The following is a 24,435-nucleotide window of genomic DNA, read 5'->3' as shown; positions in this document are numbered from 1 at the left end:
TGTTGTTCTGCTGTTCTGAAGGAGCAGAGCAATGGAAATAACAAAGCATCTGTGAACAGGCCCTAACTTCCACGGGATTTGTATGGATAAAACAACATTTTAACAGTAAGTAAATTACAAAGCTCATCTATTTTTGGTATAGGATTAGATTAGCATAAATTGTTTGAAAATGTATTGTCCATTTAAAGAAGCTGTGTCACCACATTATAAGTGCCCTATATCCTACATAATCTGATCGGCGCTGTAATGTAGATAACAGTGGTTTTTATTTTGAAAAATGATAAATTTTGAGCAAGTTATGAACAATTTTAGATTTATGCTAATTTGTTTCTTAATAACTGGGCATGTTTTTACCTTTTGACCAAGTGGGCATTGTAAAGATAAGTGTATGACGCTGACCAATCAGTAAAGTTAATGCGGGTGTGTGTGACAGCACAGCGTGATCTCGCGAGATCACGCTGTGCTGTGAATATAAATGGACACGAATGGAGAGAAGTGTACGACGCTGATTGGTCACTGGTCAGCATCATACACTTCTCTTTACAACACCCACTTGGTCAAAAGGTAAAAACACACCCAGTTGTCTATTAAGAAACGAATTAGCATAAATCTACAATGGATTATAACTTGCTCAAAATTGATCGTTTTTCAAAATAAAAACCACTTATCTACATTACAGCGCCGATCATATTATGTAGGAGACAGGGCACTTATAATCTGGTGACAGAGCCTCTGTAAGTGTGCTTTCAGAGAATTCTCCTGCTGATAGAGCATATGGTTTGAGCCAAGAAAAATGTAAATTGTTATTCCCGATTACAATGTGTTTGGTAAAATTTCCAAATTCTTCGGTCATTGGCCAAAAAATCCATGTGTTCCTGAAGGGGTTAATGCACAGAGGTTGCCATGCATAAACTGAACATAGAAAACGTGAAGACTTGCAGAGTATCTGATCTATGTTTTTGAGTATGACATTCAAATAAGGTTCTAACTGATAATAGTTACAATATTGTTTTATAGCCGATATTTTGCTGGTTTTATAGACATAGACCGTGGCCTAACTCAACCTCTGCTCTACCCTTTCAGCCTCTCCATGTACAGTCTATCCAGATTATGTCATTATGCTGTTCACCCCCATTAATGTCAGAAGAGAGATTATCCAGCTTTAGCCACAATATGTACAGGTCTGCATTTCTATCCGTGCTGACGCAGCCTGGGTCCAGATAAAGCAGTAAGAAGCCAGGACTTAAGCCCAGAAGTAACATTTCTCTTGCCGCCGCTGGTTCATTGTTTGATACTTGTACACAGAAAGTCCTAAGATACAGGAATGGCTCTGAAGAACGTCCTTGTTACAGGATGCTCATCAGGAATAGGTCTGGCTATTGCTGCCAAGCTGGCTAAGGACGAACAGAAGAGATTCAAAGGTAAGCCGCTGCATTCATAGGGCTCTGATGAGCAGAATACAAATGAATATGCTATATAAATAGTTCTAAACTTTGTATTATCTGCAGATTCTGTCTGCTTTGCTTTAAAGCTACATCTATCAAGATGGATTAGTGGTTTTAAGGAGCAAATCCCTGCTGTTTATTATACTAGGCTTGAAATCGGCAGGAAAAACCATTGTGCTACAAGCACTTCAACTTAGTATAATACACGGCTTTACAGAATATAGTATATCAAGCTGCTGATGCGTTAAAAATGTATTTCCAGGTCTTGTCACGTTACTTTCAACAGGTGAGCACCCAGTTATTGCAGATGTCATATCTTGTAATTTAGAGCTCTTACAGAGAGAACAATAGTAGTTGCATTCAACGGCAACTGTTCAGAGGTCTACAGTTATCAACCTATAGTTTATGGATGCCAAACTCCACTTCAGTAATTTCTGGAGAATTGAGCTAAAAATCACGGAAAGACCAAAATGTTTACAGACACGTTACAAAATTATTGCTTGAGCGCTGTGCCAGGAGTGAGTCACCAATCACTGCCCCGCTTGTAGCTTTCCCATGCTAACTTAGAGCGGGAAAGCTGCAAGCGGAGCTGTGATTGGAGTCAGACTCCCCACTTTCTCACTCCACCACCCTCCATACCGCCGCTCTCCGCTCTGCCGGACGTCACTCACATTTAGGAGCAGAAGGAGGGCGGACAGAGCCAAGTGAATGACACGGCAGCGGTCTGAGTGAGGTCGCTGCCGGCCCGGGAATGGACCAGTCCAGTCACATGAAGTCAGGTGACTAGACTGGTCCACTCCCGGCACCGACCACACTCAGACCATCATTCACTTGGCTCTGTCCGCCCTCCTCCTACTTTTCCCTTATTCGCACTGCGCATGTACATTTTGGCACATGTGCAGTGCAACATTTCGGGAATGGAGACTAAATCACGGACAGTGTTTTTATCTTCCGGACACTACAGACGGCAGAAAAAAAAACACCTTTTTTTGCAGACTCTCTGTAAATTTACAGACAGTTAGCAACCCTGCTATAGTTTTATGGCGGTAGGTTGTGTTCCAGCTTTAGTTTCTGTTAGGTGCTATACATGAGTGTCAGCTTTTTAGACCCTTTGTTCAGTGTTCTAGTATGTCCAACAAAATCTAAAAAAGATAATAATCCAATAATTTAGGTATGCTGAGAAGACATTTGTCTTTTTAATATGATTTGGTGAGCAACATATAGTATGTGCACTCTGTCAAAGTATATGTGGTAGTAAGGCATCAAGCGCTGTGTAGGGAGTCTATACAAAAGTGTGGATGAAAAATGGTAATAACTTGTTTGAGAAGAAAATATGCTCACAGTTGTTGTCGATAAAAGGCTGAGCGGCACAGGAGTTCTTCTAGCATTGGAAGAAAGACTCATTGATGGAGCACAATTTTTAATATGCCACTATTGTTTCCAAATTTCAAGACTATAAAAAGGTGCCCGTGCACGTTTTTGGCCACATGGCTTTGTTGAAGAAATCATGGCTCAAAAACATATTAGACTGAAATTTTAGACGAGTGTTTCAACCGACACTCTCTGGGATTTTAACCAGATCCATATCATAGGTTGTATCGATATATCAGAGAGAAGTAAGAGACACAGACATTGCTTGTATGCTCAAAAATACTTTTCTGGCGTTTATTGTTCAAACAATTACAATAATATCTTCCGAAAAGGGTGTAGGCTTGATGGTTAACCAATCATTTACAATATAACTAACTAACTCCAATTAAGCCAATAGCATACAATGATAATATTTCATACTGAGCCAATCACAGACCTACAATACAGTTCAAATGTAATATTTTCATTTTCATTACATGCTTGCGTCAGACTTAACACCTGTATATTCTGGTCTTTAAATGGAGGAGTGTAGGAGTTATTTGCAAATATGTATGCAAATGATGGTATAGAAACAAATAATTAGGAATGGGATAACTCCATGTCTGGGCATTCAGCCAGACAGCTAACTGTTAAAGAGGCTCTGTCACCAGATTTTGCAACCCCTATCTGCTATTGCAGCAGATCGGTGCTGCAATGTAGATTACAGTAACGTTTTTATTTTTAAAAAACGAGCATTTTTGGCCACGTTATGACCATTTTTGTAGTTATGCAAATGAGGCTTGCAAAAGTCCAAGTGGGTGTGTTTAAAAGTAAAAGTCCAACTGGGCGTGTATTATGTGCGTACATCGGGGCGTTTTTAATACTTTTACTAGCTGGGCGTTCTGATGAGAAGTATCATCCACTTCTCTTCAGAACGCCCAGCTTCTGCCAGATCACGCTGTGACGTCACTCACAGGTCCTGCATCGTGTCAGACGAGCGAGGACACATCGGCACCAGAGGCTACAGTTGATTCTGCAGCAGCATCAGCGTTTGCAGGTAAGTAGCTACATCGACTTACCTGCTAACGCCGATGCTGCTGCAGAATCAACTGAAGCCTCTGGTGCCGATGTGTCCTTGCATAACTACAAAAATGGTCATAACTTGGCCAAAAATGCTCATTTAAAAAAAAATAAAAACGTTACTGTAATCTACATTGCAGCGCCGATCTGCTGCAATAGCAGATAGGGGTTGCAAAATCTGGTGACAGAGCCTCTTTAACATATCAAGGTTACAGAAAGAACATACAGATATTATATATTTCTTGCAAACAAAAAATAAATAGGGGGGGGGGTAATTGCAGATGGAATAGAAATTAAATCTCTGCATGATAATTCAGAATCCAATTTAATACAGGGAATATAAGCAAATGGACCATCCATCACATCTTGTACAGGTAAAACACATTGAAACCTGTACGAGCCACGTGGCCAAAAATTGCATTGCAAAACCGTGGATTTTCACAGTGCATTTACCTAATGCTGTTCAAAATAATGTAAGAAAAGAAGAAACTCCCACCCTTTGCCCCCTACCTACTGATCATTTTCTTTAGGGTAAGGGCACATGTAGCAATGGCCACATTCAGCTGAAAATCACGACCATGTGCAGTGGGCATGGACTACAAATTGATAATTTTTGACCGCACAATTGATTGTTAATGTAAAATTATCAACAAAATCGTGTGGCCATTAACTATTAATTTGTTTTCGGACACGTGAGGCTGCCACTACGTGTGTCCTCAACCCAACTACATACAAAGCGGTCATTTATAATGGTTCTACCTCCAGCTGTACATTGTTTTTCTCCTGTCTCTATACTATATACACATAGCAGCAAATTGTTAAGTGATTTCTTTGCAGCCACGGGAATAACATCCTGGAAAGAAGATTAAAGACTAATATTTGCATTGGCTTCTACTGCATATTTTGAGATTATCTAATAAAACCGCATCAGGCATTATTGACTGCTGAGCAAATTGTCAGCATTTAATGAATAATTTCATGAACAGGTGTGTTTTGGGACTTCATGAAAAGAGCAAAATTTCACCTTTTGGGGTGCAGCACCCGAAGGCCGGTATCCCACGTAGCGTAAACAATGCAGAATTTTGATAATAGAATTCTGTGCGGAAATTCCACAGCATTTACAGTAGCAGCAAAGTGAATGAGATTAAGCAAGTCTCAGCCACACGCTGCCGAAAAAATAGCAGAACAGTTATGCGGACAGTGTTCTGCGTTGTGACTTTCAATTCTGCAGCATGTCAATTAATGCTGCATATTCTATGCGGAGATGCTGTGTTTTTGGCCCATAGACTTGAATGGGGGGCATAAATCCTGCACTAAAATACGCAACCTGAGTTTAGTAAATAGTTTACGGAGCGGAAATGCAGTAAAAACCACTGGAAATCTGAAGGTGCATGTACAGTTTGCTATAATCAATGCTTAAAACGAAATCTGCAGGGAAAAAAGGTGTAGAAAAACGGCAGCATTTTCACAGAGCAGCAATAACGCACTATTTGGTTCCGGATTTCTCTGAAAGATTTACCAGCAGTTTTTTTAAAGTCCTGCTGCAGAAACTCTGCAGCGTTTCCTGAGTTCGTGTGGGAACATACTCTAAGGCCGGGTTCCCACGTAGCGTAAACGCTGCAGAATTTCCGCAACGGAATTCTGTGCGGAAATTCTGCAGCATTTACATCAGCAGCAAAGTGGATGAGATTCCGAAAATCTCATGCCCGCACTGTGGAAAAAAAACGCAGCGTAAACGTTAATTTACCTGCGGTGCAGAATTTAATTCCGCAGCATGTCAATTTATGCTCCGTTTTTGTTGATTTTCCGTTGCAGGTTTTCCCCATTGAATTCAATGGGATGCAAATCCCGCAACAGAAAGCCCAGTGTTGCGACTATTGCGGCGTATTCGCAGTGATTACGCCGCAAAAATCGCAACTACGGAAAATAAATAAATCATACTCACCCAGAATGCCTCCGTCTCCCTTTAAATTCAAAGGGAGACCGTTTTGGGCATTTTGGTGTAGATTCCAACACTGTTTACGTGTCAAAATCAACGCCAAAAAACTTAGTGTCCTACCTAGAAAATGCTAAAGCCTAAAGGATTTTGTACTAGAGCTTCCGGTTAGTGGTTATTATTTTTAATATAGAAATGGAACACTAAAGCTTAAAAAATAAAAAAATAAATCGATGTGTGTAAATAACCTGCAGTGAAGTAACTGCAACCATCATAAATTATTGAAATGATTTTGTTGTGCTGTCACTCAGGCCTTAACATTGCCTGTAAACAGTCATTTTAGGTCACCAGCATAGGAACAACTGGTCTTTCATTGTGAAACTGTAAAATTATTCACATCCTCATGAAAAAGCAAGTGTAAAAACCATTTCTAAAATTGTATTCAATCATCATAAAAATCTGAATTTACAGATACCGGTCTCTGAGACAGATTCTCCTTAACCCCTTGCTGAAATTTGACATAACACAGCCCATTCCATACTCAGCGGTGCTCGTCTATAACACACAACCAACACTTCACGGTTAAGCCTAATTCACACGAGCGTGTTCGGCCTGCTATATATGGTCTGTGTGTCGGCCACATTTCCCGGACCGAACACACTGCAGGGAGCCGGGCTCCTAGCATCATAGTTATGTACGACGCTTGGTGTCACTGCCTCTCCGTGGAACTACTGTCCCGTACTGAAAACATGATTACAGTACGGGACAGTCGTCCGGCAGAGAGGCAGGGACTCCTAGCGTCGTACATAACTATGATGCTAGGAGCCCGGCTCCCTGCAGTGTGTTCGGTCCAGGAAATGCGGCCGACACACGGACCGAACACGCTCGTGTGAATTAGGCCTAACGGGCAGGTTTGGAGATGGCACCGATCCCGGCTGTTTAATGTGGTCAATAGTGACTGTGGCATCTAAACAATTAGAAAAAGGGGGAGCCCCCTGTCACTCTATTGCCCCCCTCAACACGATCGTGGGGCGTCAATGGTTGTCAGAGCAACCCGAGAGCCTAACAAAGGTAGCCAGTTCTGACATCTTTCTGCTCCTATGATCGCTTGTTTAATCCCCCAGGGGGACTAAAAAGACAAAGCAAAAAACAGTTAAATAAAGTTAATAAAAAGGTAATAAATTTAGCGACGTACATGAAAATTAAAAATAATAAAAGTAACAATCTTTTTTTTCCCCCTAATGTACAGTATTGTAAAAAATAGAAAAATAAACATAATTGGTATCACTGCGTCCGTGTTACAATATAACATTACTTAACCTGCAGGATGACGAAAATAAAAAGTAGTCAGAAAGTTATATGTATCAAAAAAAATTACGGTAAAATAAAAATTTTATGAGTCTCAGAATATGCCGACATAAAGGAATGTTTTTTTCTTTGGAAAAGCAGTAAATAAAAAATATATATGGATTTGTTATTTTATTGACCATCCGAATAAAGGTAACATGTTCTTTTTACTGCATGGTGAACACTGTAAAATAGAAACCCAAAAAAACAATGGAGGAATCACTTTTTTTTTTACTGTTTCCCTTATACGGTACAATGAATGGTGGCAATAAAAAAAAATACAAACAAGTCCTTACACGGCTTTGTCAATGGAAAAATAAAAAAAGTTAACGCTATTGAAAGGCAGGAAGGAAAAGAACGAAAATGAAAAAACAAAAAATGGTTGTGGCTGCAAGCAGAGAGAACCAGCTAAGGGCTTACTCAGACGAGCATGTCAGTTTTGCGTCCGCAAAAAAAATTAAGCATATTTCATGCATTTCAGTTCCGTGTGGCATCAGTGTTCCTGTTGTTTTTTTTCCTCATCATTTCTTTACCAACTGGTGCATAAAAAACACGGACTATGTTTTTCACACACACATTGACTTCAATGGGCGACGTGGTCCGCAAAAATCTACCAAAGTGGGACGTGCAGCAAGTTTCATGCAACAGACACATGCTGCGTAAAAAAACACAGACGTGTGAATAGCCCAATTGAATTCCATGGGTCCGTGTACCGTCCGTAATTTAAACGGACAGCACACGGACGTGAAATACGCTCGTCTGAATAAGCCCTAAAGGTTTGTTGCATGGTCCCGAAATTTAGGAAGCATCAAACTCAACCATCCTACTACAGCTGTGTGGAGGAGAGGAAGAGACAGCCTCCAGCAGCATCCATTGTCTATTCTAGAGCCCCCTGGTGGACATGGAAAAGTACACTGTAATTTTCATTTTCAGATGGGCTTGTAAGAGGCGAATGCGTTGTGACTAATGAATTTAGGTGCTTAGACTCTTGGGATTTTCACCTATGATTATCTGCTTTAGCTTATTCCCAGCATATCCTTAGGGATGAAATGGGTTAAAGTCTGGTTGCATCCAGTGGCGGATTAAGTAGACCATGGGCCCTGGGCTGTTACCCAAACTTGGGCCCCCCTTCCTCACCGTAACTATTTTTAACACTACCTTTTTGGGCAAGCATTAACAGTGTTACGATTCCCCTTGTCACAGCGCGGTGTCCCTACATACTGACAGGATCACACTGTGCAGGGACACAACCTCCTGACAAGGGGAATTGTCTATCAGTCCTGGACTGCAGAATGACTTTTTGTGAAATACAAGGATTCCTATAATAAACATGTCAGGAGAGGTGACAGATTCTCTATAAATCTAGTGACTCACAGGTGACGACGTCTCAGATTCTAGTAGTTTTTTTCCTCTTTTCTTCTCCATCCGGTCCAGCACTCATGACGACTTCTCCCGGCCATGACTCATTTCTGCAGAATTTGCCACTCAGACGTCTCCTCACTTTTCCAACATTTCCACACCTATAAACGAAAATAAAGTTATCATGGTGCCACATACTGTGCCCCTAAATATAATAGCACCAAACACTGCGCGCCTGAATATAATACCACACACTGTAAAACACCACATACACACAGCCCCCTGTACATAGTGCCACACACAGCCCCTGTAGATATTACACACCCCCATAGATATTGCACACCCCCATATATCGCCATACACAGCCCCCTCTATATATCACACATCCCCCTCGTAGAGCGTTACACACAGCCCCCTATAGATAGTGCCATACAGCCCTCCCCCTCTTGTAAATAGCACCAAAAAGCCCCACATATAAAGAGCGCCACACACATACCACTGTGGATAGCACTACACAGCCCCCCCCCCTTGTATATAGTGCCACACAGCGCTCCCCCTTGTATATAGTGCCACACAGCGCTCCCCCTTGTATATAGTGCCTCACAGCGCTCCCCCTTGTATATAGTGCCTCACAGCGCTCCCCCTTGTATATAGTGCCACAATGCTATGTACACATTTAAAAACGTTATATTATAATTATATATATATATATATATATATATATATATAATATATATATATAGTATGTGTGTGTATCAGTGTGATTGATTGATTTTATTAAAAAATATTTTTACTTTTTGAGATACAGCTGCTTTGTATCCTGTATCCGTCAGGTCAGCAGGACTGACAGGATCAGTGACACGCAGGATCCACCTCAAATCTATCACATTTAGGGGAGATTCACACGAACGTTGCGTTTTTGCGCGCGCAAACAACGCAGCGTTTTGCGAGCGCAAAAACCATTTGACAGCTGCGTGTGTCATGCGTGTCTGATGCGCGGCTGCGTGATTTTCGCGCAGCCGGCATCATAGAGATGAGGCTTGTCAACGCCCGTCACTGTCCAAGGTGCTGAAAGAGCTAAATCTTTCAGCACCCTCGACAGTGAATGCCGAACACAACAGCGAAAAACCTGTAAAAAAAAAAGATAAAGTTCCTACTTACCGAGAACTTCCCGGCCGTTGCCTTGGTGACGCGTCCTTGGTGACGCGTCCTTGGTGACGCGCCTCTCTTGACATCGGGCCCCACCTCCCTGGATGACGCAGCAGTCCAAGTGACCGCTGCAGCCTGTGATTGGCTGCAGCCTGTGCTTGGCCTGTGATTGGCTGGAGCTGTCACTTGAACTGAAGTGTCATCCCGGGAGGTCGGACTGCAGGAAGGAGACAGGAGTAATCGGTAAGTTAGAACTTCGGTTTTTTTTACAGGTTAATGTATTTTGGGATCGCAAGTCACTGTCCATGGTGCTGAAACAGTTTAACTCTTTCAGCACCATGGACAGTGACTATCTCCTGACGTCGTGTACCGATAATTTTTTTGCCGGGATCGGCCAAAACGAGTTTGGCCGAACCCGGTGAAGTTCGGTACGCTTGTCCCGCTTCGCTCATCGCAAAGACACTCCGTTTGGATGTTCGGAAACAGAAAAGCACGTGGTGCTTTTCGGTTTTCATTCATCCTTTTCACTGCTGTTGCGCGAATCACGCTCGTCCCACGGAAGTGCTTCCGTGTGGTGCGCGTGATTTTCACGCACCCATTGACTTCAATGGGTGCGTGATGCGCGAAATACGCAGAGTTTTTGAACCTGTCGCGCTTTTTGCGCAGCAGACAAACGCTGCGCAAAAAGCACGGACTGTCTGTACTGCCCCATAGACTTGTATTGTCCATGCGTGCCGCGTGAAAACCACGCGGCCCGCACGGACCGAATACACGCTCGTGTGAATCCCCCCTTAAGATTATAATTTAGCGCAGGGCCCGTTTCACTGATCCCGTCAGTCCTGCTGACCTGATGGATACAGGATGCAAAGCAGCTGTATCTCAAAGTGAAAATATTTTTTAATAAAATGTAATTACAAAGTTGCACCAAACACACATTTTTATTAAAAAAAAATAAAACCAACGTGATTTTTGCGACGTTTTTTCCGTAGACAATGCAGGTTTCGTTTTTTATCATTTTTATACACACCTTTTTTGCTATTTTAGAATTTTTATTCATAAAGTTTGAAAATAATAGTAAAAAAATAAGCTTTTTTACGTTTCAGCTATTTTTTTGGGGTAATAACATAGTTTTACCCTAAAATAGACCTTTTGTTTGTGATCGCCATTGTCTACCGTAAACTTTAATATATTACATGTCTATATTAGGGTAATTGGGTCAGCGCTAGCGTTACAACAATGATTGGCGGGGGGAACGTTTTTTTGGGGTGGGTATTTTATGTGTATTTATTATTTACATTTTTTTTGCACTTTATTATTTTTTTATTACTATGGTCTGATCCTCAAAGGTCAAAAAAGACCTTTGGGGAACTTTATATATTTTTTTTCTTTGTTTTACACCATGTTTTTCCACTGTAACTGGGGCTGCACAGCAGCCCCAGTTACAGGGGAAATCAGCCCTCTCACAGTGACGATCGTCACTAACAGGGCTGTGCTGGGTCTAGTAAGACCCAGATACAGTCTGCCACTAACGGCACCCGGCGATCATGTGACCAGTCACATGATCACCGGGAGGAATAGAGACAGCGCCGCTGCTGCTGTCTCTATTCCTATACACAGCGTTCATTGAACGCTGTGTAAGAAGACATCGGAGAAGACAGAAGCAGCGAAAGCTGCTTCTATCCTCTCCTCAGGGTCCCCGGCAGTCACTGACAGCCGGAGACCCGACATTCAGCTGCCCGATCGCGCGGGCAGCAAGTTAAAACCCGAGCCGTAGAAAGTCTATGGCTCGGGTTTTAAGGACCCGTCCCTGACCGCTGGCCGTAAAAATACAGCCAGCGGTCGGGAACCAGTTGGGCAGGAGGATGCGCCTGTACTGACCTCAGCGCCGGTGACCGCCCGCCCGGCTCTTCTCTTGCTGCTTTGGAGTAACAGAACAGCCGTCCGTCGCTGTTCTGTTACTCAATGGCGGCGGGCCGCACTTGTCAGGGAGGCGTGTCCTACCTATTTCCCGGCCAATTCCCTGCTCCTCCTCATCTTCAGCCGTTAGCAGCGCTAGCGCGCTGAATAGATTTGGGAGATGATGTGCGTTTCGGGCTGCCATGGGCCCCCTGGGAGCCTCGGGCCCCGGGCGGCCGCCCGAAACGCCCATATGATAATCCGCCACTGGTTGCATCAGATACTCAACAAGCAAACACCTGCTGTTAACAGAGTTCCCTAGCAACCCAAGATTGAGCTAATATGGCTAGTGTGATCCCGACTGGAACGAATAAAAACAATCTTCTATGGCCCCCTGCACACGCCGCAGATTTTGTTGAAGAAATTTCTGCAACTGAAAATCAGTTCCATTGATTTGAAAGGGGTTGTTTCAGCAGCACGCCCAAAATCTGCCACACATGAATCCACCCTTAGGCCAAGTTCCCACAGGTCGGATACGCTGCGTAAAAATCACGCAGTGTATCCGACCTGGAACCCGCAGTACATTACATCCGAAAAACCGCACCACACTGTGCAAGTAGATCAAGCATGATGAATATCAATATGTCTGATTCTCACGTCCTACTCCATATACATTGGGGCACATTCAGACGAGCATAATACTCGTCCATGTGCTGTCCGTTTAAATAACTGTCAGAACACGGACCCATTAATTTCAATGGGGCTATTCAGACATGTGTGAGTTTTCATGCAGCGAGTTGTTGCGTGAAACTCACTGAATTTCCTATATTGGTGGGTTTTTGCGCACCCTGTTGCCCTTTGAAGTCTATGGGTGCGTGAAAAACACGAACAGCACATGGACGACATCCGTGTGCTGTCCGTGTTTCACACATCAGTCACAAAGAAATGCCTGCACGGACATGAAAAACGCATGCCACACGCAAAGCACACTGATGCCATACGCAACGCACACTGATGGCACATGGACCTGTACTGCTGGAAATACGCTGCGTTTTTTACGCGTGCAAATCGGACACACTCGTGTGAACGTAGCCTTAGACTGTTGGCAGCATTAGACTTACAAATGCATTATCCTTACAATATAACCAGTTTCTTATCCTGCAGAACTATCTATCTATAATAAAAAGGGATTAAAACTAAAGGAGAGCAGACAAGCTGTGATTTTGTGTGCAATACAATTCATTCTAACCGAATCCTGTTATAATTGTTGCATGTAAATAACCTGAAGCTTTTGTTTTCAATCGTCAAAGAGCTGCTATTGCAATTGGAAATATTCTGAAATGGTAAAAATGTGTTGCCATTTACGCTAAAATATGCGAATCGCTGCATAAACACAATAAACCCTTTTAGTTGTATGTATACAGACTGAAAATTAGTGGCATGTGAGGAATTGTCCATATCCTATAAAAACAAACAACAGTACAACATCGTTCGCAATCATCATAATGACACATCATCTCAGAATCATAGAGTGTAAAGTACAATTCTACCGAATAAAAAAGTCCTGACATTCCAAATAGCTCTTAATGGTCCTGGTGCTCCAGCGGAGAAAGGTAAGTCCCCCAGTATTTTCACATTTCCACAGTTCTTCCCCTGAAGGTGTTTATTACATAAAATAAGTAATTGCAGAATATAAAGTTGTTCTGTCTGTAGATTTTTTTCTTAAAATGTTTTTTTGTCCAATAATTTCGATTTTACGTTTTGGTTCTTTATGTTTAGTTTACGCAACAATGAGAAACTTGTCAAAGCAGGGTGACCTGGTAAAGGCAACAGAAGAATACGTGGGTAAAACACTGGAGATAAAACAGTTGGATGTGTGCAGTGAAGAGTCCATCAGAGACTGCGTCAACAGCATCCCAGATCGAAGAGTGGACATTTTAGGTTAGAAGAATGTGTCTGAATATATAACGTAGTTGGTGAATGATAAAATGGACTTGACCGAGCATGCGGGGCAGGAGGATAAGTCGCTACCAGACAACTTAGATCAAATCTGTGGCACTCTGCAAGTTGTCTGGGTGCTGTAGGTAGGGTTCCCACCCCGTAGATACTTGCAATGAAAAACTCAAGCACTCCTTCGGTTGAAATATGCAAAATAGGTTTATTTTAAATAAGGCAATATAAGAGAAAAGGTGTAACGTTTCGGCCACAATCCGGCCTTTATCAAACTCTATTGCCGCTGGTCAGTAGAAAAAACGTAATAGGAAATGACGCTGTGAAGATGGGTAGCTTGTACCATGGGTAAGCTACCCATCTTCACAGCGTAGTTTCCTATTAGGTTGTCGGACCCCACCGATCACACACTGATGACCTATCCTTTGGATAGGTCATCAGTATGAAAAACTGCCCCATGCCCAGATAACCCCATATTAAAGTAATAAATCTATTAAACATTAAAAGGTGGAAATTCACCTTATTAGATGCAGAAATGAGCTGCTTTCATTATGACATTGCTCTTGTACGGCCCCTCATGGTGAGGCACCATCACCTGTGCGTCCTCTTGCAGTCACTGCACTAGCAGAGGGTACATCCGGGTGGGCACTTTGTACACAGCAGAGCTCATCATGCAATGATTGCTGGCAGGGCGGATTCTGGAAAGAAATGGGTTCTGGATTGCAAATACTACCTCAGAAACTAGAGGTTTCTGGGAGTGTTCCCATTTTAACTGCAGATATATTTTCACATAATTGGGTTTCTCTTTAAGGTAATATTGCAAATCAAATGCAAACATGTAATGTGGCCACATCCAAACAGGAAATCAAACACCGGTGCAACCACATCCTAAATATGCAGTGAGATTTTGGGCACCAGTTCATACAAAAGTTATCAGGGAGCTGGAGAAAGCTCAAACAAGGACAATCCGACCAAAGAGGTTGGGAGATCTCAGTAGACAGGCTGCCAAAACTAAATGAATTTACCTATATATACACACACACACACACACATATATATATACCTATATCTATATACACACACACACTATATGTAAATAGCCCCTGCCAAAAACTTATTTTAGTAACGGACACACATTTTAGTGACTTCTTGTGGCTAACGAAAAAGAGAGTTGCTCTTACATGTGGCTATCGAAATTAATGGTTATACCTGTAATATGTGCTGGGTCTTCCAGAGCGCAAGGTCTAGGAGAGTCCTGAGTGACGTTCCTCCATTTTTTTATGTCCCTACAGCTTAATATGGCATATGGAAAGGGGTTGCCAAAACTAGACAAACGCTTTAATGTAGAAAGTTGATCTGGAGGTCTGTCCTCTGTCCAATTGCTAGTAAGGCATCATTTACACGAGCGTAATATACGCACGTGCGACGCGCGTGCTTTTCACGCGTGTCGTACGCACCTATATTAGTCTATGGGGACATGCAGACAGTCCGTGAGTTTTGCGCAGCGTGAGTCCGCTGCGTAAAACTCACGACATGTATATTTCGCAGTTTTTCGTGCATCACGCACATATTGAAGTCAATGGGTGCGTGAAAACCACGCAGGTCGCACGGAAGCACTTCCCTGCGAACTGCGTGATTCGCGCAACAGCTGTCAAACTGTGAATGTAAACAGAAAAGCACTGTTTACAAACATCCAAATGGAGTGTCATAATGATGGCGGCTGCACGAAAATCACGCAGCCGCGCATCATACACTGATGACACACGCAGCTGTTAAGTACATTTTGCGCACGCAAAACGTCTCGTTTTTGCGTGCGCAAAACGCACACACTCGTGTAAATCAGGCCTAAGGGTCAGGAAGGAAATTTTCCACTCAAATTGTTCAATGCCATTTACAGGTGGAGTTTGCAAGTGTATAGGGTTGAACTTGATGGACATGTCTTTCAACCCACTATCTATGTAACTATGCTTTCTTTATTTTAATAGAAATTATTTAATATTATAGATTGTTTTTGGGTGTAAACAGACAGACATGAGTCTGAGGATAAAGCTACATGGAGCAGCATTGACCCGAAAATTGCGTCGGCATGCTGTTTGGCGTAGTTGTCACGCTGGTTACATAAAAAATCATGCACCCATGAATGGACACTCATGGCCGCATGATTTTGCAGGTAACCAGTCGTTTTACTCGCAACAACGCACGGCCATTAACAAAAGTTTTGACAACCACGCATCAATGCTGCTCCATGGGGCCTTACCCTTACCATGAGACATTATATATATTATATATATATATATATAAATAAATAAAAAATTCTCCCACAGTTAGCAATGCAGGCGTTGGGCTCATTGGACCCATTGAATGTCAAAGCATTGAAGAAATGAAGACTGTGATGGATACAAATTTCTTTGGACTGGTCAGACTATTGAAGGAAATCTTACCGGATATGAAAATGAGGAAGGATGGTCACATAGTAATTATTAGCAGTGTCATGGGAATACAAGGTACAGTAACCGCTCGGTCTCTATTGTTGTAAATATTAGATCATCCCCTTAACTGCTCCTCTACACTTCTCCCCTCTGGGCCCCTTCAGGCTCTCACTAAAGGCTGTGGCTCATACAACATACTGATGCTGGGCAGTGTCAGGACGTTGTATGTGACGTAGCACTCCGGACATTGAAGGCTGCGTCGCATATAAGGCCCTGACACTCCATGGCATCAGGACCTTGTATGAGCCGCGGCCAGTAGTAAGAGAGTCTGAAGGGACCCAGAGGGGAGAAGTGTAGAGGAGCAGTTAAGTGGAGCATACATATTTTTATTTAGGTATGAGGTGGGGGGGAATGGATGGCGCTCGGCCATTGTGACACATTTGCCAGCGGTAAGATGCAACAGATTTATGAAGAGGCGTGCGCTTCCTAATAAATCTGTTGCACTTACTCCAGAGGAGCAGAAAGATAAGACTGGTGTATGGAATGCTAGCTTTAGTAAATCTGCCCCTAAGGGCAGGTTCACACGTTGCGTAAATACTGCGGATTTTCCGCAACGGAATTCACTGCGGAAAATCCGCACCAAATACAGTAGCAGCAAAGTGGATGAGATTGAACAAATCCCATCCACACGCTGCGTAAATACTGAGCGGAAATACCGCTCGGAAATTGACCTGTGAAAGTTCATTACGCAGCATGTCAATTTTCTTTATGTAAACGATGCTTATATGTTGCAGGATTTCCCCATTGAATTCAATGGGGATGTAAATCACGCATTAAAGGGATCCTGTCATCAACATCTTACCTGTCAAACTCGCCTGACCCCTCAATGGCCGCAGCTGTCCAGAGTTCATTCCTGTTCTCTTCTTTGCTGAAGTCCTCCTCTGTCAGTAAATGTAGTCGTTTAAACTCTTCCCGCCTTTTATGGTAATTAGTTTTCCCTCTGGGACTCAGCTTCTTAACCCCGCCCACCGCCGGCACCTGTCCGGCCCTGACTGGCTAAGGAGCTGTCAATCAAAAAGAAGGAGGTGGAGTCCACTCTGAGACGCTGGAGGAATGAAAATCTGACTCTTTTCAGATGAAGATTTGACTCTTTTCTGGTCATTTGCATACGGTGTGGGACCACTGAAAAACGGAATACTAAAGCTACACAGCTTACTTAAGACATATTTATAGCTTAGATGACAATGATTTTTCACCCACTTTCACAAGGTATTGCTGGCTTTATAGCTAAAATGCTGGTGACAGGTTCACTTTAAGTAGCAGTTGTTCCGTTTTTTTGCAGCGGATTCGCAGGGATCCCGACGCAAAAAACGTAACTCAGATAATAAATAAATAAAATAAACTTACCTAGGTGACTGTGTTTCATCCTCCTGGGATGACGCTTCAGCTCATATGATTGCGGCTACAGCCAATCACAGGCTGTAGGGGTGGGCACATTGATGAAACGTCATTCCAGGAGGCCGGCCTGGATGATGCCAGAGGGCCGGCCTCCTGGGATGACGCTTTATCCCATGTGACCGCCGCTGCAGCCAATCACAGGCTGCAGCGGTCTCCTGAGATGAGACGTCATCCCAGGAGGCCGGCCGGCTGTAGTGCTGCAATTTTTCGCTGCGGACATTCTGGGAGGAAAACTGCACCACAGTTTGGTGCGCATTTTCGCCTGGAATTCCCTGCGGAAGACAGGGCGGATGCGCTGCGTGCTATTACGCAGTGTATCTGCCACGGGTGAACTCAGCCTAAGGGTATGTTCACACACTGTTTTCAGGCGTATTTCTGGATGTTTACGCCTCGAAAAACGCCTGAAAAAACGGAAGCTGAACGCCTACAAACATCTTCCCATTGAAATACATTTGAAAAACAGCATTTAGTTCATATGGGGCGTCTTTTTACGCCTGTTTTAAAGAACGGATTTCCGGTTTCCACTGAACACTATGAAAAACGCCTCAAAAGAAGCCTGAAAAGAAGCGCCAAATTAAAAGAAGCTTCAGTTTCAGCTTCAAAAACGCCTGAAAATCAGAGGCTCTTTTGGCCTGATTCACACGAACACCGCGCATCTCGGACGTGAAAAACTGCAGTCCCCCATAGTTGAGAGTCTATGGAGGGATGAGTGATGCGTGAAAAGATAGGACATGTCCTATTTTCCCACGGACCCTTCACACGGTCCGTTGAAACAACGGCTGTGTGAACGGCCACATTTAATTATATAGGTCTGTGGGACGGCCGCTGTTTCAACGGCCGTCCCACGGACGTTTAACACGTTCGTGTGAATCAGGCCTTACTCTGAAAACAGCTCCGTATTTTCAGACGTTTTTTGACTCAGCGTGTGCACATATCCTAAGTGTTTCTGTTAATAGAGCAAATTTCCATTGTCTGGACCAATTGTTTTCAGTACCATGGACATAATGATTATTATTAACAATCGTATTATCGCTTAAATTGTAAAATCTTTATAGTCAGCTTTAGGCTTGGTTCACACCTGCGTTGGTGTGTTCCGTTATTGTGCTCCGTCAGGGGTGCAGAACAAGGGAATAACGGAGGCAACGGTTCCGTTGGACGGATGGCTTTAATGGGTTCCGCCTGGTGTCCGTCGTTATACTGGAGACAATAGCGCAGCATTATGCGCTTTTTTCTCCGGTAATCTCTGCCGGATCTGCGACAGAGGCCCCTAACGAAGCCTCCAATGCAGATGTGAACGAAGCCTTAGCCGTGTTTATTAGCCAATTAGATTTTGAGAATATTTACAATAAAACCAAAATAATATCAAAAGAAAGCTGACAACAGAAGAGGAGTGTGCAGATGGGGAGGTGTTTGGGATGGTTGATCCAGGGATTTATTCTTATTATCTTTGGATTTAGGAAGTTATTTTTTTCCTCCCAACAGGACGACAATTGAAATATGCCTCAAGGCCTGTGACACATAGTTCAAACTATTTAGAGTGGTTAATATAATAAACGTAAAAGCACAAAACAAACAATATCTCCATCATTATTGTTTGTGTGATTGCACCATGTGAATGGCCTTCTTCCGCCTTATCCCTATAGTGCTGTATTGAATGCTATGATCACATATGTATTCAGACTTGTGCCTTATATATAACAGTTGTAATGGTCGAAATGCCATCTGATGCTCAGACGGATTTCAGGGGTCTACGATCATTAATTGTTTTATTAATCCAAATGTACGTGTAAAAAAGAAATCTACGTTGGGGTTTGTTTTTGCCTTCTAGATCCTCACTGCATGAAAAGTTATTATTTTATAACCCTACTTGTTCCTAGGTTACTTATTCAGGAACATGCCCTCCTTTTCTTGCAGGGATTTTGTTTAACGATGTGTATGCTGCCTCCAAGTTTGCAGTTGAAGGGTTCTGTGAAAGTCTAGCAATACAGGCACTGAAATTCAAGCTCCAGTAAGTGATGTCTTCGGCCTCCGTATTTTGTAATGAAATGAGATTCAAGTAGTTTCTCTGTATTTCTCATCCAGAGCTCAAAGTCCCCTTCACAAAGCCAGAGGTAAAAATCTAAATTACTGGCTGCCTGAAGCTGCCAGTAGGGGGAGTTTACTGAAGACAGATTTACACATCACCCATTGAACTCAAGATAATGTATTGTTGAGTTCAATGTCAGCTGTTTAAATCTAGAAGTTGCAAATATAATATAACTATGGCGGTGTGAAGGGAATCATGATATAAGTGTATTTCAAGATAGAAAGTTATGCAATACCTATACTACCCATTTGAAAAAAGTAACTGCCTCTTAGCTACTAAGTGGGTTCATTTGCTGTATGTAACCCCTTAAATGACCAGGCCTGTTTTGGACCTCAATCAGCAAACTATTTTTTTTTTTCGCATCCCAAGAGCCATACCTTTTTTTTTGTCGTCGTATTTTTTATTTTTCAAGTTGAACCATTTTTTTTTTTTTAATATATATATTTTTTTATGCATAAAAGGTTTTTCTTTTTTTTCTGGGGGGTACTTTTACATTTTTATTTAACTTTATTAAACTCCATTTTACATTTTTTTTGTCCCATTAGGGGACACGAAGCAGCGATTCTTTGATTGCTTGTAAAATGTTACATAGTATTCCAAAGCATTATTGCCTGTCGGTGTATTACTGACAGGCAACCCATTACACCATGCCTAAGCAGTTAGGGTATGTTCACATGGAGTATTTTCAGGCGTATTTCGGGGCATTTACGCCTCGAAAAATGCCTGAAAAAACAGAAGCAGAACGCCTTCAAACATCTGCTCATTGATTTCAATGGGAAATACGGCGTTCTGTTACGACGGGGCGTTTTTTTTACGCCTAGTTTTCAAAAAATGGCACGTAAAAAGACGCCTGCGAAAAAGAAGTGCATGTCACTTCTCGGGACCTTTTGGAGCAGTTTTTCATTGACTATAGAAAAACAGCCCTAAAAATAGTCCTAAAAAAACTCAGCGAAAATCGCGAGGCTTAAAAAACTTTTTTTTTACTTTGTTTTTCGTTGACCCTTCCAAATACTGTTGTTCAGAAAAGGATAGTTGTGTGTCTATATAACAATCTATCTTTTAATATATTACAGGCTGAGTCTCATTGAGCCTGGTCCAGTAATCACAGAGTTTGAAAAGAAAGTTTTTGAAGATGGAATGAAGATGGACCTTTCTGCAGCAGATAAGGAGACTGCGGACATGTTTACCAACGTCTATCTTAAAAACTACAAATCAATCTTCCAAAGCTTGGGTCAGACAGCTGAAGAGGTAGCAGAGGTAAGATTTGTACATGTTAACGATCAGCTAGACTTACTAAGATTTGTCAGGTCATTGGGCAATACGAAGCATTTCTGGTCATTCGAGTAGCTCAATGGCTGACCATACAAGGTCCAATCACTGCTTCCGAATGTAATATCAAACAAGGTATAGCCAGCTTGTTTGAGCATTTAAACCCCCAGCTGCAGCTTTCTTGGGTACAGTGGTTATCTTCTACATTCCCTAAGGATAGACAGGGAGTGAAGTTAGAGAGCAGGCAGTGTGCTTACAATGAAGAAATATAAAAGGTCTAGTCAAATCAGCAAATCTGCGGAGTTAGAGAGGGTATATCAGCTCTCCTGACATGTCTGTTTTAGTAAATACTTGTATTTACCAGAAAATAACGAGTCTTGACATCTTTTTGTTTTAGAACTCTGCATTGTGCCGTTCCTCTGTTATTCCTTCTACAAATTTATGAATAAATTAACAATTTACCAGTTGGGGGTGTGTCTCTACACAGTCGGACAATGTCCAATCAGTGCTCACAGACTCAGACCATAGGGACACGCCTCTGACAGGGGGAATGGTAATTTATTAATAAATTCATAAATGTCTAGGAGGAATGACAGAGGAATATCACAACCCAGAGTTCTAAGAAAAGATGCTCCTGAATTGTTATTGTATGGGGAATACAAGTATTTACTTACACAGACTTGTTAGGAGAGCTGACAAGCACTCTTTAAATGTAGTAGGCTCTGAAATCAACGCTATAACATATTATATATTTTCTTTTATTAACAGCATACAATGAAGATTATTTTGGCAGAAAATCCACCATTCCGTCACCAGACAAACACGCTCTACACTCCGATGACAACTTTAAAATATGCCGATCCTAATGGTGACCTACCCATTGATACCTTCTACAAAATGGTTTTTCAGCATGACAAAATCTTTAATGCCAGCCTTAATTTTATCAAACTGCTGAGATGGAGAAGTAAAAAAAGCTTTGACTTGGGGAAACCACAATCATAAGAAGTCATAAGAGCCATTGTTTACATTCAAGCGATATATCTGGATCACTTTCTATGCATTTTTTTATGAAGCTTAACCTATTCTGCTGGAGTCTGCAGCTGTGAATGGCTATAAGCACTGCACTAGATTACACATTATTATCCCCATCATCATGTCACAAGGTCTTTTGTACTATAGGGTGGGCCATTTATATGGATACACCTAAATAAAATGGGAATGGTTGGTGATATTAACTTCCTGTTTGTGGCACATTAGTATATGGGAGGGGGGAAACTTTTCAAGCTGGGTGTTGACCATGGCGGCCATTTTGAAGTCGGCCATTTTGTATCCAACTTTAGTTTTTTCAATGGGAAGAGGGTCATGTGACACATCAAACTTATCGAGAATTTCACAAGAAAAACAATGGTGTGCTTGGTTTTAACGTTACTTTATTCTTTCATGAGTTATTTACACGTTTCTGAACACTTATAAAATGTGTTCAAAGTGCTGCCCATTGTGTTGGATTGTCAATGCAACCCTCTTCTCCCACTCTTCACAGAATGAGTTTATATCTAATGTCCACCGAGCAGGCATGTGCAGCAAATTAAATAATATACATCCAGGGAATATATATATATTTTTTTACAAGGTAAACGGTTACGATAAGGAAGGCCATTTTATTAGCTATTACTGCACTCCTGAGCTATGAATTGTCTCTCTCTGTTCTTGGCACAGCCCATCGGGTATGTGGCATTAGCTTGTGCCTGGGCATACCTCCTGTGTTTGTGTATTGTACCAGTATGACATGTTAGGACAGATGTGTGCGCTGCACAGTGTGGTCAGACAGAACCAACTATCAGTTTAGCCAAGGATCATATCCACACGTGTGGCCAGTCATTGGATAGCAGTGCCAGGGAACTGACAATTTACCATATATTGTAATATAGTCATTGAAAGGAATAGGGGATTGTAAGTATCTAACATTCCTGGTGATCCTTTACAACTCAATAACACTTTCTTTGTCTCGTAATGTAAACATTTTTTTCTTGACATGGGGAATATTTGCATTTTTTTATATATGTTGTTGGATATTTTATACCATAGCACTTTCTCCATTAGCCAGATCAATAAACTAAACAGACTCATTTTTATAGCGAATACATTGATATATACGTATTGTAGGAATATATATTCTGCAGATAGATTGATATAGGTTTGTTTTTCTTTGAGTATATGATTCAAAAGCTTTGCTATGTCTAATGCTAAGCACAATATATTGCAATTTCAAGTTATCATTTGATAACAGGAATACACTAGTCATATTATTTAGATTTGCGTTGCTTTCTAAGCTGTAACTTAAAAAAAATACAACAAGGGATGCATGGAGCTGTTGTGCCCAACCATAAAGGGAAACTCTGGTAACCAAATGCTGTTCATGCAAGGAGAATCGGCCGGGACCATTGCCTAGAAACAGTTCAGACATGTTTTGGGTGACAACGGCGGATCTCCATCATCCTATGTGATCTGCCGTGGTCATGAAGGGCATCTTGTGGCTTCCTGTACCCAGTATATAAAGTATAGTCACTGCCATACAGTTATCTTTGTCCCTCCCCACAGTACTGCAAGGCAGACAGTTCTGAGACCAGCGGGTAAGCGCCAAGCAATGTCTCTGCCCCATTGCCATAGGAGAAGACAGTGCTTTAAATGGTGGATAGAAGCAAGATTTTTAGTGTCTAGTTAATAAAGAAATTTAACGGGGGGGGGGTTAAAAAGGGGTTTAGGCTAGAGGGCGAGGGAATTCTCATGCTGCTGCTGCAGTGCCTCTTTACAATAAGGCTCAACTAAAGAGCTTTTGGGTCCCAGACGAGGTAACTGATCTGACAGTCAAGGGGAAACGTGGTCAAGCCCCACATGCACTTCAAACTATCCTCTAAACCAGGGGTCAGCAGCCTTTGGCACTCTAGCTGTTGTGAGACTACAATTCCCAGCGCGACCTGACAGTTTTTGGCTGGAATAATAAAGTGTTTGGCTGCCAGGGCATGCTGGGATTTGTAGTTTTACAAGAGCTGGAGTGTTGTACAATGCTGAACCCTGCTCTAGACCAGAACATATTCAAATGTTATAAGCTATAACACGCTATAATTATAACACAAAACCGCCAATTCTATTCATTTCCATCCCCATAGGCACCATGTAGACTTTTCCTATAGAGTATATGAAAGACATTTGCAGCATCACATTTGTAAGCTTCGCACAAACAGGAAATATGGGAATTTACAAGAAAGGCAAATATGAGCCACTATCATTGTAGTTTAATCCTGGAGATGTGCCGAGAATGTTATACATTATGTTATGTTAATAAATGTTGTTTAAATAAAATACATATACTTGAATTATGTTGTCTTTTCAACTTGGAAAACAAATTTCTGAAAAATAAATAAATAAAAGACTGGTTTATGAGTAACTGATATTCATCCTGTAATAATATTTTGTGTCACTTCTGCATTTGGTAAAAAATAAAACGGTATAGCCCATGGTTTTCAGCTGTTGTGGGTACACAGTCCATCAGCATTCACCTCCAGGAGACCAACAAGTACCTTATAAAATATATTTAAAGTTTTCCTCCATTTACGGAAACAATTAGGACATGTTCCAACAGGTCGAGTATGCTGCGTAGAACAATGCAACGTATCCAGAGGG

The 24,435-nt window shown here is 41.9% G+C and overlaps 1 protein-coding gene across 1 annotated transcript; it reads left to right on the top strand.

Annotated features, from left to right (window-relative positions):
* The first annotated feature begins 1,282 nt into the window (after window positions 1-1,282).
* LOC142657137 (retinol dehydrogenase 8-like) lies at window positions 1,283-21,756 on the top strand. Its single transcript, XM_075832188.1, has 6 exons — window positions 1,283-1,421; window positions 13,342-13,503; window positions 15,837-16,016; window positions 19,314-19,407; window positions 20,559-20,742; window positions 21,523-21,756. The coding sequence occupies exons 1-6, from the start codon at window positions 1,325-1,327 to the stop codon at window positions 21,754-21,756; spliced, it is 951 nt and encodes a 316-aa protein (XP_075688303.1). The 5' UTR covers window positions 1,283-1,324.
* Window positions 21,757-24,435: the final 2,679 nt, after the last annotated feature.

This window comes from Rhinoderma darwinii, chromosome 7, assembly GCF_050947455.1.
Source record: "Rhinoderma darwinii isolate aRhiDar2 chromosome 7, aRhiDar2.hap1, whole genome shotgun sequence".
In the NCBI taxonomy this organism is placed as follows: domain Eukaryota; kingdom Metazoa; phylum Chordata; class Amphibia; order Anura; family Rhinodermatidae; genus Rhinoderma; species Rhinoderma darwinii.
Note: the sequence above shows the minus strand (reverse complement) of the source record. Positions and strands in the feature narration are given on the sequence as shown.

What these genes read in the sequence shown, in the direction of transcription:
- LOC142657137 (XM_075832188.1), top strand. Translation starts at nt 1,325, where the DNA reads ATGGCTCTGAAGAACGTCCTTGTTACAGGATGCTCATCAGGAATAGGT. An exon ending in CGAACAGAAGAGATTCAAAG is followed by an intron (nt 1,422 to 13,341) that starts GTAAGCCGCTGC and finishes CTTTATGTTTAG; the next exon opens with TTTACGCAACAATGAGAAAC. An exon ending in GCACTGAAATTCAAGCTCCA is followed by an intron (nt 19,408 to 20,558) that starts GTAAGTGATGTC and finishes AATATATTACAG; the next exon opens with GCTGAGTCTCATTGAGCCTG.